Source organism: Mesoplodon bidens (assembly GCF_964165515.1).
Source record: "Mesoplodon bidens genome assembly, chromosome: 9".
NCBI classification, from domain to species: Eukaryota; Metazoa; Chordata; class Mammalia; order Artiodactyla; family Ziphiidae; genus Mesoplodon; species Mesoplodon bidens.
In genome coordinates this window covers 30,367,015-30,382,194 of record NC_138166.1, presented here as the reverse complement: position 1 = coordinate 30,382,194, position 15,180 = coordinate 30,367,015, and the positions used below count along the sequence as shown (strand labels likewise).

The window sequence follows — 15,180 nt, the reverse complement described above, 5'->3', positions numbered from 1 at the left end:
CCAATTTGACTTAGGTTTCAATCACCTAAAACTGAATAAATACTGATTAATACAACTATTGAACCCAGATCAAGGTAACAGGATTTTTTTTAGTATCTTACAGTCACTAAATATCAATACTTTGGAGGAAAGCCCCCAAATACAAACAAAAAATCTACCTCATACTACTTTATACCAAATCATATACTTTATGAAAAGTATTATAATGAGGTTATAAGTATATATTGCAATTGTGACTTAGGTTGATTTTTTAATTTTCTTGGTTCATAGACCTCCTGAATGTCCATCAGAAAATGGCAAAGTAGAGCTAATAAAGACAACCATGGGAGAACAGAAAAGAAACAAGTTGTGTGTGTGTGTGTGTGTGTGTGTGCATGTGTTTGTTTTATGAAGAAGGTAAAAAATGGCATTCAGTAACAGACATTTTAATATCCAGAAGTAAATAATGTTCCAAAGATCATGTGTCATTTTTTTTACAAGGTTACAAAATTACTAGGTAAATGTAGAAATATATCCACATACATTTCTCTGTGCATAGAACATATACTAATGCTGTATCTTTTAAAATAGGTTGTAATTTTCAACAACAGGTAACAGTGGATTTTAAAAGAGCTTATACTACATAAAAATGCATGCAAATTCCACTTTGCAGATACACACCACACCGTTATCCTGACTACAGATGAAAATAATTTGTCCTATACTCTATTTTCACTGAGAATTCATAACTAAACCTTTTACTCTAATGCCATAAAGCTAAATAAGTGTTTACTTATTCTACCACAGGACAGTGTAAGTATTGTAGATTACTGCCATTAAATTAACCTAAAAGAATAAAAGGAAAAAATAATTTCAGTAGTTTACTTACATCACAATTACAGCCAAATACTCCATTAGAAAAGGAAATCAAGTTATAAGATTTGTCACCCCAGCGTACTGTTGGATCTCCAGTAAGAACCTTTGTAGCAACCTAAAATAAATGTAATATTTCCAAATTTAAAGGATTTTAATATTGGCTTTTAAGTATTTATATCTTAAATACACACAAACACACACACACACATGATCTCACTTTTCCTCTTCAGGTAAACCAAATTTAATAAAATATTAGTTATACTCAAGAGATAATTCCGGCCTTGACTTTAAATAGTACTCAAAATCCAAGAAATTCTACCAGAAAAGAGAATGATGGTACAACATTCATGAATGTTTAGAGAATATACAATTGAAAGGACAAGGTTTTTGCAACTTGAATAGGATAAGAGGCATGATAAGTTTAGTCATTAAAGTCTAGTTACAAGAAAAATATTTCAAGAATTCATATCCTACTAAGCCAGTTTCTCAAATGGTAAGTTTGGGCCATAAGTGAGTCATGAAACCACAGTAAACATTCTTTACAAGAAATAATAAAATAGAACATAAATATCAGAGTACATCGCAGATAGTCAAAGTAATTATTACTGTTTTGTGAAACTTATGTATGTATGTGTAAGTGTGCACACGCTTGTGTGCACGTGTGTGTGTAATGGGCTGCAATCTAAATATGCCTAACTGTAGACTGCAACAAAAAAGTTTGAGCAACACTTCATTAAAAGACATTCTTCCTCAAGAAGCTTGTTGATTCTCCTTAAAAACAAATGCAGCGGGGCTTCCCTGGTGGCGCAGTGGTTGAGAGTCTGCCTGCCGATGCAGGGGACACGGGTTCATGCCCCGGTCCAGGAAGATCCCACATGCCGCAGAGCGGCTGGGCCCGTGAGCCGTGGCCGCTGAGCCTGCGCGTCCGGAGCCTGTGCTCCGCAATGGGAGAGGCCACAACAGCGAGAGGCCTGCATATCGCAAAAAAAAAAAAAAAAAAAAAAAAAACAAATGCAGCTAAGGAAGAGGAAAAATTGTTTTCTAGCTACAAGGTTTTTCAATCCTATATTATTTTATTTCTATCATTTAATATTGATGAATGTATTATGAAGTAACTTCAGTGTTTTCAAAAGACTCTGAGATTCCTACAAATATGACTACTACCTTTTATTTTTTTCCCAGGAAATGATATTGCCCCAGAAAAAAAAAAGTAGGCCACAATTACCCTTAAATTCACTAAAGTCAGTGTGTTCTATAAAACCAAATGATAAAATAAATCACAAGAATGATATAATTCTTAGGACAGACCTCACCAACTAAGATATCAAGGCCCACTGGTGTGGGTTATAGGTAGGTTCTCATGTCACCTTTGGTATGAAATCTCTTTAGCCCAGCGACTTATGCAAATTTCCTGTATATATAAATCAACATAAAGGTTGGGAACCACTGACATCTGATATGCAAATAATAGACATACTTCTTTAAACAACATATAAGATATGTTTAAATGGAGCTAAACAATGTGGCAAGAATTTACAGAGCATTATTTATGTATGATCTTCATTTGATACGTGTGTGTGTGTGTGTGTATGTGTGTGTGTATATATATATATATATATATATAGCTAAGAAAATGTTTTAAGAGCCTGCATTAAATATTTATATTTTATGACGTAGTATTTGCACTTTCTTTTCTTAGCTGATCCATTCTAAGATAAAAGATATTTCCAAGATACAGGAAACAACTGTCTTCACAATTATGTTTCACAGTGGTTTTATGGGTGTATATTTCAAACTCAGTAAGTTGTATACATTAAATATGTACAGCTTTTTGTATGTCAATTATACCTTAATAAAGTGGTTTAAAAAAAAAAAGCCTGCATGTAACAAAATTCTTCTCATGTTCAATTTACACAAGAGTCCTCCAGAAAAATCTGTGGGAAGAAATAACAAAATAAGATAGTTGAATACCTGAGAATAATCTTCCGGTGTTACATGTGGACTGCCATCATCTAAACAAAATACCAGTAAACTGCTCTGAATTTTTTCTAACATAGTCAAGTTCTCTGGATTAAGACTAATCAAATATTCTCGTGCCTAAAGGGCAAGGAGATAATAATAAAATGTTACAAATTAAATACAAAATATCCAGAAAATCTCAATAGGTTCTCAAAAAGTTACGGAAAAGGTTCATCAAGAAAAGTGTGAATTCAAGGACGTCTCTGTTGACTCCTGAACAGGTTTTTCCTCCAACTGCATGGCTGGTCCCTATACTTGTGCTACTAAATGTATAAAGGTATAAAGTTATGCCAACCCCTAGATTTTCTCTAATAGTTTAATATTGTACAATGTATTTAATGCTGCTTAAAACTTAAAGCTGTCTGTCCATTTATCTTTATTTCAAAAATCTGAACAAAAGGCCAGCATATACTTGAGCTCAGTGTTTGAAATTTAACTGTAAATAAAATAAAAATAGCATACCCTCACCCCAAAAGTGTAAATTATAGTTAATAATATTGTATTGCATATTTGAAAGCTTCTAGAGAGTATATCTTCAAAGTTCTCATTACAAAAAAAGTATTTTTTCGTTTTCTGTATGGTGATGGATGCTAACTAGACTTACTGTGGTGATTATTTCTCAATATATACAAATATTGAATCCTTATGTTGTATAGTTGAATATAATGTTGTAAGTCAATTATACCTCAAAAGAAAAAAAAAATGTAAATTATAACCTTAGCCCATCGAGTTCGCTCCTCACTAGTTAACGCTGCTACTCCAGGTCCATCAGGTTCACTATGGCACTTCTTTTGGATGTATGTCAATTGCCTTTGGAAGATTAAATAAAGAGGATTCAAAAAGAGCACAGGCAGGATCACTAGCTACCTTGGCCTTTAATAGGTTATAAAGTTTGCAAGTATTTAAATGTTTTGATATATTATCCAAAGAAAGAGATTATGGTCTCAACAGCAATGGAGTTATTCACTACACATCTTTTTTTTTAAGTGATTATGTGGCCTATTAATACCATAAGTATACTTGACACATCTCACAAATATTATGTACATTTCATCTAACTAAAAACTATGTGTATATATTAACAGAGGACTTATTCTGTACCCAATTCATACTTGGGCTTAACCCGCAAAATAGAAAATACCATGTAGTTAGTTCTAAATGTTTTCACATATGTCATTCTTACTTAAAATCATTACAAAGACTATTAGCTAAGGATAAATTATTTCCCCCCATAGCATTCTATAATCCTAGTCTGATAAGTTTCATGTATCTTTAAACATATAGCAGGTAAATAACAGGGTTCTTCCACAAAGAAATATTCATCAAAAATCTACAGCTTATTTTCATCCCTACTTCCTCATAACACATGCTAAGAAATTACCTCAATTTAAACGCTTCCACAGGTTTCTTAGAAAGTGAGCTAATGTAGCTTAATAAATGGTCAAAAGGCACCACTAGTAGCCATCCCTTATTTGTGACTTTATCATTCAAGAAATGAATTCCTTGCTGCAAAACTCCTCCCTCTTTATTTGAAACTGATGGTGTCCTGTGGAGCAGATGAAGCCTTCTATAACAAACAATCTGCATCTATGGTGGGAGCAACTTGCCTTATCTCTTCCTGCTTACTTGTCTTTACTAACTCTGATTTTGCTTCAATTACAAATAAAGCTTACAGAGTTGGTGGTTAAATGGCGGCCACAGTAACTAGGATAAATCCTGAAGGCTTAAGGAATAAAATCTACCTCACTGTTTTTCTCCATATGGTATGAGTTGCTGCCCTTCCCTTACCACCTGAGAGCACCAGTTTTGACTATGAAACTTTTCCCCACTCCCTGATATAGCCATTTTAATATTCAGTAGGAAAGGACCACGTCATAAAAAAGCAGTCATTATCAGAGAGAAATCACCAGGAAAAATGTATTAAACCTGAAATGACATTTTAAGTTTGATAATAAAAGGTCAGATAGTAACTGTCAAATCTTCACCATTAAGAAGTCCATCTTACCTAAAGTGATCTACAGATTCAAGGCAACCCCTATTAAAATCCGATGGCATTTTTCACAGAAACAGGGAAAAAAATCCTAAAATTCATATGGTACCACAAAAAACTCCAAATAGACAAAGCAGTTTTTTTGTGTGTTTTTTTTGGGGGGGGGACAAAGCAGTTTTAAGCAAGAAGAACAATGCTGGAGGCATCACACTTCCTGGTTTCAAAATATATTACAGAGCTTCAGTAATCAAAATAGTATGGCACAAATAACAGACATACAGGTCAATGGAACACAACAGAAAGCCTAGAAATAAATCCACTTACATACAGTCAACTGAGGTGCCAAGGAAGCCAAGAATATACAATGGGAAAAGGATAGCCCCTTAAATAAACAGTGCTGGGAAAATTACCATATACAAAAGAATGAAACTGGACCTCTATCTTACACCATACAGAAAAATCCATTCAAAATGGATTAAAGGCTTAAATGTAAGACCTGAAACAATAAAACTCCTGGAAGAAAACATGGGGAAAAATGCTTCTAGACATTGGCCTCAGCAAGCATTTCTTAGACATGATACCAAAAGCACAGGCAACAAAAGTAAAAACAGACAAGTAGGATTACATCAAACTAAAAGCTTCAGCACAGTTAACAACTAAGTGAAAAGGCAACCTACAGAATATGAGAAAATACTTTCAAACCATACATCTGATAAGAGGTTAATATTCAAGGAACTCCTACAATTTAATAGCAAAACAACAAACAACCTGATTAAAAAATGGGCAAAGGGACTGAACAGACATTTCTCCAAAGATATAAAAATGGCCAACAGTTTTATGAAAAGGTGCTCAACATCACTAATCATCAGGGAAATGTAAGTAAAAACCACAATGAGATATTACCTCATTCCTGTCAGAATGGCTATTAACAAAAAGATAAGTGATAACAAGTGTTGACGATGATGTGGAGAAAAGGGAACCCTTCTGCACTGTTGGCGGGACTCTCAATTGGTGCAGCCACTATAAAAACTATGGAGGTTCCTCAAGAAATTAAAAATAGAAATACTATATGATCTAGCAATCCCAGTTCTGTGTATATATCCAAAGGAACGGAAATCAGGATCTTAAAGACACATCTGCATTCCCATGTTCCTTGCAGCACTTTTCACAATAGCCAAGAGGCAAAAGCAACTTAAATATTCAACAATGGATGAATGGATAAACGAGATGTGATATATACATACAAATGAAATTTTATTCTGCCTTAAAAAAGAAAGAAATCCCACCACTTGCAACAATGTGAATGAACCTGGAGGACACTATCCTAAGTGAAATATGCTAAACACAGAGGACAAATACTGCATGGTATCACTTATACATGGAATCTAAAATAGTCAGACTCTTAGAAGCAGAATAGAATGGTGGGTGCCAGGGGCTGATCTAAGGAGGAAATGAGGAGGCATTAGTCAAAGGATACAAAGTTTCAGTTATATAAGATGAGTAAGTCCTAGAGAACTACTGTACAGCATAGTTCCTGTAGTTAATGGTACTGTACTGTACACTTAAAAATTTGTTAAAAGGGGGGATCTTAACGTAAGTGTTCTTACCACAAAAAAATTATTAAAAATAAATTAAGAGGGTGGGACACCTTTGGAGGTAATGAATATGTTTAGGATATAGATTGTGGTGATAGTTTCATCAGTGTATACTTATCTCCAAACTCATCCAGTTGTACACAATAAATATGTACAGCTTTCTGTATGTCAATCATACCTCAAAAGTGGTTTAAAAATCATTTCTCTATTCATATAAGAAAAAGAGGTACAGATTTGGTAACAAAAATAACCCTTCTTTTCCTTTAATTTGGCTATCTATGCACCTGTTTTCAGCTACACATGCAATTTTTGATATTTAAAAGCACAAAGATTTGTATTAACAATGTTTATATTTCAGAATCACACACTTCTAAAATATTCTACCCTTGAAATGTCCTTACAATCTTGTTTCTGCCTTCATTACTTCCCACTCATTCTTTAATTTACTGTAATCGGGTTTTGTCCTCCAGTGATTATCTTGAAAGTACGTTTCTGAATGTTACCAATGGCATCCCATAAAATCTAGCAGCTTTATCTGTCTTATTTTCCTCATTGCAGAGTGTTTAACACCCAGGAGTCAATATTAAAATTCTCTCTGCCTTGGCTTTTGTAGCATTGTTCCACTGTGGTCTCCCTAACTCACTGACTACTTGGTCTTTTTCACTAACCATTTGTTCTCACTCCACTGTCCAATGTGTGTTTCACCAAATTTCTCTCAGTGGCCTCCCCCAACCTCTTCTAAAGGTTCTCCTTTGATAATTTCATCCACTACTTTTTTTTTTTTTTTTTTGTGGTACACGGGCCTCTCACTGTTGTGGCCTCTCCTGTTGCGGAGCACAGGCTCCGGACGCGCAGGCTCAGCAGCCAGGGCTCACGGGCCCAGCCACTCCACAGCATGTGGGATCTTACCGGACCAGGGCACGAACCCGTGTCCCGTGCATCGGCAGGCGGACTTGCAACCATTGCGCCACCAGGGAAGCCCTCATCCACTACTTTAATAGCTTCAACCATCACCATTATATAAGAGGCAACCAAATCTCTAACTTCAACCCATTTTCTCTCTAAATTTCTGATACCAAATTTCCAAATGCTTATTGCATCTACCTCAATTTCTGTCAACATTCCCAATTAAATTCGGAATTTAAAAATTATCTCCCTGACCCCTCTTTATTAATACAAATTTTTAATAAATTGATCTTAGAGGAAAACATAGATATAAATCTTCAGGACCTTGGATCAGGCAATGGTTTCTAAGATATGACACTAAAAGCACAAGTAACAAAAGAACAGATAAATTAGACTTGGTCAAAATTAAAACATTCGTCCTTCAAAAGAGGCCATGAAGAAAGTGAAGAAACAACTCTAGAATGAGAGAAAATATTTGTAGTTTATATATCTGATAAGGGACTTATATCTAGAATATATAAAGAAGTTTTACAACTCAATAATAAAAAAGACAAATAACCCAATTAAAAATTGGCAAAGGATTTGAATAGACATTTCTCCAAGTAAGATATACAAATGGGCATAGGCACATGAAAATATGTTCAACATTGTCATTATGGAGATGCAGCTGTAAACCACAATGAGATCCTACTTCATACCCTCTAGGATGGCTACAATCAAAAAGGCAGACAATAACAAGTGCTGGTGAGAATGAAAATAAAACCTCAAATACTGCTGATGTGAATGTAAAATGGTACAGTCATACTGGAAAACAGTTTGGCAGTTCCTCAAATGGTTAAACACAGAGTTATGATCCAGCAATTCCACTCCTAGGTATATATACCCAAGAGAAATAAAAACACATGTCCACAAAAAAACCTATACACAGATGTCCAGGACAGCATTACTCACAGCAGCCAAAAAGTGGAAACAACCCAAATGTCCATCTGATGAATGATTAAATAAAATGTGGTATAGCCTCAGAATGAAATATTTCTCAGCCAAAAAAAGGAAGGAAGTACTAACACATGCTACAACATGGATGGATGTTGAAAACATCATATATGCTAAATGAAAAAATGCAGACACAAAAGGCCATGTATTTTAAGATTCCATTTATATGAAATGTCCAGAATAGGCAAACCCAGAGAGGTAGAAAGTTAAGTGAAAGATAGAAAGGTTGCCTAGGGCTGGTGGGGTGGAAGTGTTTGGGAAATATGAGACATGTCTGCTAATGGATGAGGTAAGAGTTGGGGAACAAACGAGTTACTGCTTATGGGCTCAGGGTTACTTTTGGGGGTGACAAAAATGTTCTAAAATTGATTGTGGAGAAGACAGCACAATTCTGAATATTCTAAACAATGCTGAACTGTACACTCTGAATGAGTGGACTGTGTGGTGTGTGAAGTGTCTCAAAGCTGTTACTAAAAACGAGAAAAAAATTGAAAAGGTACCTCCTTGTCTATTGCGTCCTCCTGTTACAATACTATCTGCTTACTCATTCACATTTAACAGCTTCCTTTATTTCTAAATCCAGTTACCAATTCATATTAATCTTATCTCCAAAACATTTTCTGCATTTATCCCATCTTTTAAAAGAATTTTTTTAAATTGAAGTATAGTTGATTTACAATGTTGTGTTACTTTCTGAGGTATAGCAAACTGATTCAGTTATACATGTATATATTCTTTTTCAGATTCTTTTCCATTATAGTTTATTATAAGATACTGAATATAGTTCCCTGTGCAATACAGTAGGACCTTATTGTTTATTTTATGTAGAGTGTCCCACATTTTAAAGTCCCAACCTCTTACTTCTTTACTGGATTACTGAAAATTTTAATACATCTCTTTTCAGGCCCCAACTCACTAAGATTCAGAATCTGACCAATCTATGTTCTACTTCTAATATGTATCTTATGTTTCTAAATAAAATTTCCTAATGCATACGACTGGCCTAATCACTCAATTCACTCACAAATGCACACCCACACACTTCTGCTTTGTATTAAGCAGAGGGAATTTAAAAAAAAAGACCTGATAAGTAGTCTCTTAGAGCTCCATCTGCATGTGAAAACACAGAAATAAATGACTTCAATACAATTTAATAATCAATATAATAAAGATAAATATGAGGCATACAGAGAGTCTAAAGGAGTCTAAGTCCTTGGGCCATGAAGAGAAGAAAGGAAATGGGAAATCATGAAATAGGACATAAAATAGGAAGTAGTGACCTTGTGGTGACCTATGAACAGAAACATAAAGCACGAGGAGGAATTCTTACTTAAAACTGGACACGGCAGGAAAAGGCAATCCAAACAGAAAGCATGAGCACATGCAAAGATCACAGATAACTTAACATGTTAGAACTGCAAGCAAAAATGGAGTAGGAGTGTAGGACGCACAGGGAGGAAGAGCAGGACAAGGCTCAAGGTACAGGCGAAGGTCAAATCCAGACCGCCACTAAAAAACTAGGACTGTATTCTAGACCCAAAGAAACCATTCAAGAATTAAGCAAAAGTGAGATACAAAAAAAATACCTAGAGACAAATGACAATGGAGACACAACGACCCAAAACCTATGGGATGCAGCAAAAGCAGTTCTAAGAGGGAAGTTTACAGCAATACAATCCTACCTTAAGAAACAGGAAACATCTCAAATAAACAACTTAACCTTGCACCTAAAGCAATTAGAGAAAGAAGAACAAAAAACCCCCAAATTTAGCAGAAGGAAAGAAATCATAAAGATCAGATCAGAAATAAATGAAAAAGAAATGAAGGAAATGATAGCAAAGATCAATAAAACTAAAAGCTGGTTCTTTGAGAACATAAACAAAATTGATAAACCATTAGCCAGACTCATCAAGAAAAAAAGGGAGAAGACTCAAATCAACAGAATTAGAAATGAAAAAGGAGAAGTAACAACTGACACTGCAGAAATACAAGGATCATGAGAGATTACTACAAGCAACTTTATGCCAATAAAATGTACAACCTGGAAGAAATGGACAAATTCTTAGGAATGCACAACCTGCCGAGACTGAAGCAGGAAGAAATAGAAAATATGAACAGACCAATCACAAGCACTGAAATTGAAACTGTGATAAAAAATCTTCCAACAAACAAAAGCCCAGGACCAGATGGCTTCACAGGCGAATTCTACCAAACATTTAGAGAAGAGCTAACAACTATCCTTCTCAAACTCTTCCAAAATATAGCAGAGGGAGGAATACTCCCAAACTCATTCTATGAGGCCACCATCACCCTGATACCAAAACCAGACAAAGATGTCACAAAGAAAGAAAACTACAGGCCAATATTACTGATGAACATAGATGCAAAAATCCTCAACAAAATACTAGCAAACAGAATCCAACAGCACATTAAAAGGATCATACACCATGACCAAGTGGGGTTTACTCCAGGAATGCAAGGATTCTTCAATATACGCAAATCAATCAACATGATCCACCATATTAACAAACTGAAGGAGAAAAACCATATGATCATCTCAACAGATGCAGAGAAAGCTTTTGACAAAATTCAACACCTATTTATGATAAAAACCCTGCAGAAGGTAGGCATAGAGGGAACTTTCCTCAACATAATAAAGGCCATATATGACAAAACCACAGCCAACATCGTCCTCAATGGTGAAAAACTGAAACCATTTCCACTAAGATCAGGAACAACACAAGGTTGCCCACTCTCACCACTCTTATCCAACACAGTGTTGAAAGTTCTAGCCACAGCACGCAGAGAAGAAAAAGAAATAAAAGGAATCCAAATCGGAAAAGAAGAAGTAAAGCAGTCACTGTTTGCAGATGACATGATACTATACATAGAGAATCCTAAAGATGCTACCAGAAAACTACTAGAGCTAATCAATGAATCTGGTAAAGTAGCAGGATACAAAATTAATGCACAGAAATCTCTGGGATTCTTATACACTAATGATGAAAAATCTGACAGTGAAATTAAGAAAACACTCCCATTTACCACTGCAGCAAAAAGAATAAAATATCTAGGAATAAACCTAAGGAGACAAAAGACCTGTATACAGAAAATTATAAGACACTGATGAAAGAAATTAAAGATGATACAAATAGATGGAGAGATATACCATGTTTTTGGATTGGAAGAATCAACACTGTGAAAATAACTCTACTACCCAAAGCAATCTACAGATTCAATGCAATCCCTATCAAACTACCACTGGCATTTTTCAAAGAACTAGAACAAAAAATTTCACAATTTGTATGAAAACACAAAAGACCCCATATAGCCAAAGCAACCTTGAGAACGAAAAATGGAGCTGGAGGAATCAGTCTCCCTGACTTCAGACTATACTACAAAGCTACAGTAATCAAGACAGTATGGTACTGGCACAAAAACAGAAATATAGATCAATGGAACAGGATAGAAAGCCCAGAGATAAACCCACGCACATATGGTCACCTTATCTTTGATAAAGGGGGAAAGAATATACAGTGGAGAGAAGACAGCCTCTTCAATAAGTGGTGCTGGGAAAATTGGACAGCTACATGTAAAAGTATGAAATTAGAACACTCCCTAACACCATACACAGAAATAAACTCAAAATGGATTAAAGACCTAAATGTAAGGCCAGACACTATAAAACTCTTAGAGGAAAACATAGGCAGAACACACTATGACATAAATCATAGCAAGATCCTTTTTGACCCACCTCCTAGAGAAATGGAAATAAAAACAAAAATAAACAAATGGGACCTAATGAAACTTCAAAGCTTTTGCACAGCAAAGGAAACCATAAACAAGACCAAAAGACAACCCTCAGAATGGGAGAAAACATTTGCAAAGGAAGCAACTAACAAACGATTAATCTCCAAAATTTACAAGCAGCTCATGCAGCTCAATAACAAAAAAACAAACAACCCAATCCAAAAATGGGCAAAAGACCTAAATAGACATTTCTCCACAGAAGATATACAGATTGCCAACAAACACATGAAAGAATGCTCAACATAATCATTAGAGAAATGCAAATCAAAACTACAATGAGATATCATCTCACACCAGTCAGAATGGCCATCATCAAATAATCTACAAACAATAAATGCTGGAGAGGGTGTGGAGAAAAGGGAACACTCTTGCACTGTTGGTGGGAGTGTAAATTGATACAGCCACTATGGAGAACAGGATGGAGGTTCCTTAAAAAACTAAAAATAGAACTACCATACGACCCAGCAATCCCACTACTGGGCATATACCCTGAGAAAACCATAATTCAAAAAGAGTCATGTACCAAAATGTTCACTGCAGCTCTACTGACAATAGCCAGGACATGGAAGCAACCTAAGTGTCCATCAACAGATGAATGGATAAAGAAGATGTGGCACATATATACAATGGAATATTACTCAGCCATAAAAAGAAACGAAACTGAGCTATTTGTAATGAGGTGGATAGACCTAGAGTCTGTCATACAGAGTGAAGTAAGTCAGAAAGAGAAAGACAAATACCATATGCTAACACATATATATGGAATTAAAAAAAAAATGTCATGAAGAACCTAGGGGTAAAATGGGAATAAAGACACAGACCTACTTGAGAATGGACTTGAGGATATGGGGAGGGGGAAGTGTAAGCTGTGACAAAGCGAAAGAGAGGCATGGACATGTATACACTACCAAACGTGAGGTAGATAGATAGTGGGAAGCAGCCGCAGAGCACGGGGAGATCAGCTCGGTGCTTTGTGACCGCCTGGAGGGGTGGGATGGGGAGGGTGGGAGGGAGGGAGATGCATGAGGGAAGGGATGTGGGAACGGATGTATATGTATGACTGATTCACTTTGTTATAAAGCAGAAACTAATAAAAAAAATTATAAAAAAAAAGATGTGGCACATATATACAATGGACTATTACTCAGCCATAAAAAGAAATGAAATTGAGTTATTTGTAGTGAGGTGGATAGACCTAGAGTCTGTCATACAGAGTGAAGTAAGTCAGAAGGATAAAAACAAATACTGTATGCTAACACATATATATGGAATATAAGGAAAAAAATGTCATGAAGAACCTAGGGGTAAGACGGGAATAAAGACACAGACCTACTAGAGCATGGACTTGAGGATATGGGGTGGGGGAAGGGTAAGCTGTGACAAAGTGAGAGAGTGGCATGGACATATATACACTACCAAACGTAAACTACATAGCTAGTGGGTAGCAGCCCCATAGCACAGGGAGATCAGCTGGGTGGTTTGTGACCACCTAGAGGGGTGGGATAGGGAGGGTGGGTGGGAGGGAGGGAGACGCAAGAGGGAAGAGATATGGGAACATATGTATACGTATAACTGATTCACTTTCTTATAAAGCAGAAACTAACACACCACTGTAAAGCAATTATACTCCAATAAAGATGTTAAAAACAAAAATTAAAAAAAAAGAAACTAGAAATCCAAATTTTTGTGTGAATTCAACCAGAAATCCATGTTTCTGTGAATTCTCCTGATTTTAAAATAGTAATGTAATTTCTCTGTTATCCAAGTAAAACAGGCCACAGGCTGAATTCAGCCCACGGATCACATGTTTCTGGGAGAGTGGCTTTCAGTAATACAATTAACAAGCCTGATCTAATAATTTTATGTCAAATTTGGAAATTTTAAAATACAGCTGGAACATACAGAAAGGTTATCCGAAACACGAAAGCCAAACACCTAAAAGATGGATAATTTTGCCTACATCAAAATTAACAATGTCTGTTCAATTACCAAAATAAATTTGTTAACTGGAAGAAAATGCTTGCAATCTGTATAACTGATAAAGGATCAGTGCCCAGAAATATAAATACTACAAATCAATAAGAATAAAAAAATAGCCAATAGAAAAATAGGCAAGCCTACCTCAAGAAACAAGAAAAGTCTCAAGTAAACAATCTAAACTTACACCTAAAGGAACTAAAGAAAGAACAAACAAAACCCAAAATGAGGGCCTCCCTGGTGGCGCAGTGGTTGAGAGTCCGCCTGCCGATGCAGGGGACGCGGGTTCGTGCCCCGGTCTGGGAGGATCCCACATGCCGCGGAGCGGCTGGGCCCGTGAGCCATGGCCGCTGGGCCTGCGCGTCCGGAGCCTGTGCTCCGCAATGGGAGAGGCCACAGCAGTGAGAGGCCCACATACCGCAAAAAGAAAAAAAAAAAAAAAAAAAAAAAAAAAAAAAACCAAAATGAGCAGAAGGAAAGAAACCATAAAGATCAGAGCAGAAATAAATGAAATAGAAACAAAGAAAACAATAGCAAAAATCAATATAACTAAAAGCTAGTTCTTTCAGAAGATAAATAAAATTGATAAACCTTTAGCCAGACTCATCAAGAAAGAGAGGGAGAGGACTCAAATCAATAAAATGAGAAATGAAAAAGAAGAAGTTAAAACAGACACCGCAGAAATACAAAGCATCCTAAGAGACTACTACAAGCAACTCTATGCCAATAAAATGGACAACCTGGAAGAAATGGACAAATTCATAGAAAGGTATAACCTTCCAGGACTGAACCAGGAAGAAACAGAAAATATGAACAGACCTATCACAAGTAATGAATTTCAAACTCTGATTAAAAATCTTCCAACAAACAAAAGTCCAGGACCAGATGACTTCACAGGTGAATTCTATCAAAATTTAGAGAAGAGCTAACACCCATCCTTCTCAAACTCTTCCAAAAAATTGCAGAGGAAGGAACACTCCTAAACTCATTGTATGAGGCCACCATCACCCTGATACCAAAACCAGACAAAGACGC

At 35.9% G+C, this 15,180-nt stretch overlaps 1 protein-coding gene across 4 annotated transcripts in view; it reads right to left on the bottom strand.

The window, feature by feature from the left end:
- CROT (carnitine O-octanoyltransferase) overlaps nt 1-15,180 on the bottom strand; it is a 71,219-nt gene that overhangs the window by 31,667 nt on the left and 24,372 nt on the right. For 3 of the 4 annotated variants that reach the window (XM_081244537.1, XM_081244539.1, XM_081244538.1), the window contains 3 exons: nt 3,591-3,684; nt 2,827-2,952; nt 869-970 (listed from right to left, as the gene is read on the bottom strand). In XM_081244537.1, the coding sequence (XP_081100663.1) occupies nt 869-970; nt 2,827-2,952; nt 3,591-3,684 (322 nt within the window). Of the gene's footprint in view, nt 1-868; nt 971-2,631; nt 2,790-2,826; nt 2,953-3,590; nt 3,685-15,180 lie in introns of those variants that run through there. The other variant, XM_081244540.1, reaches the window with a different exon arrangement.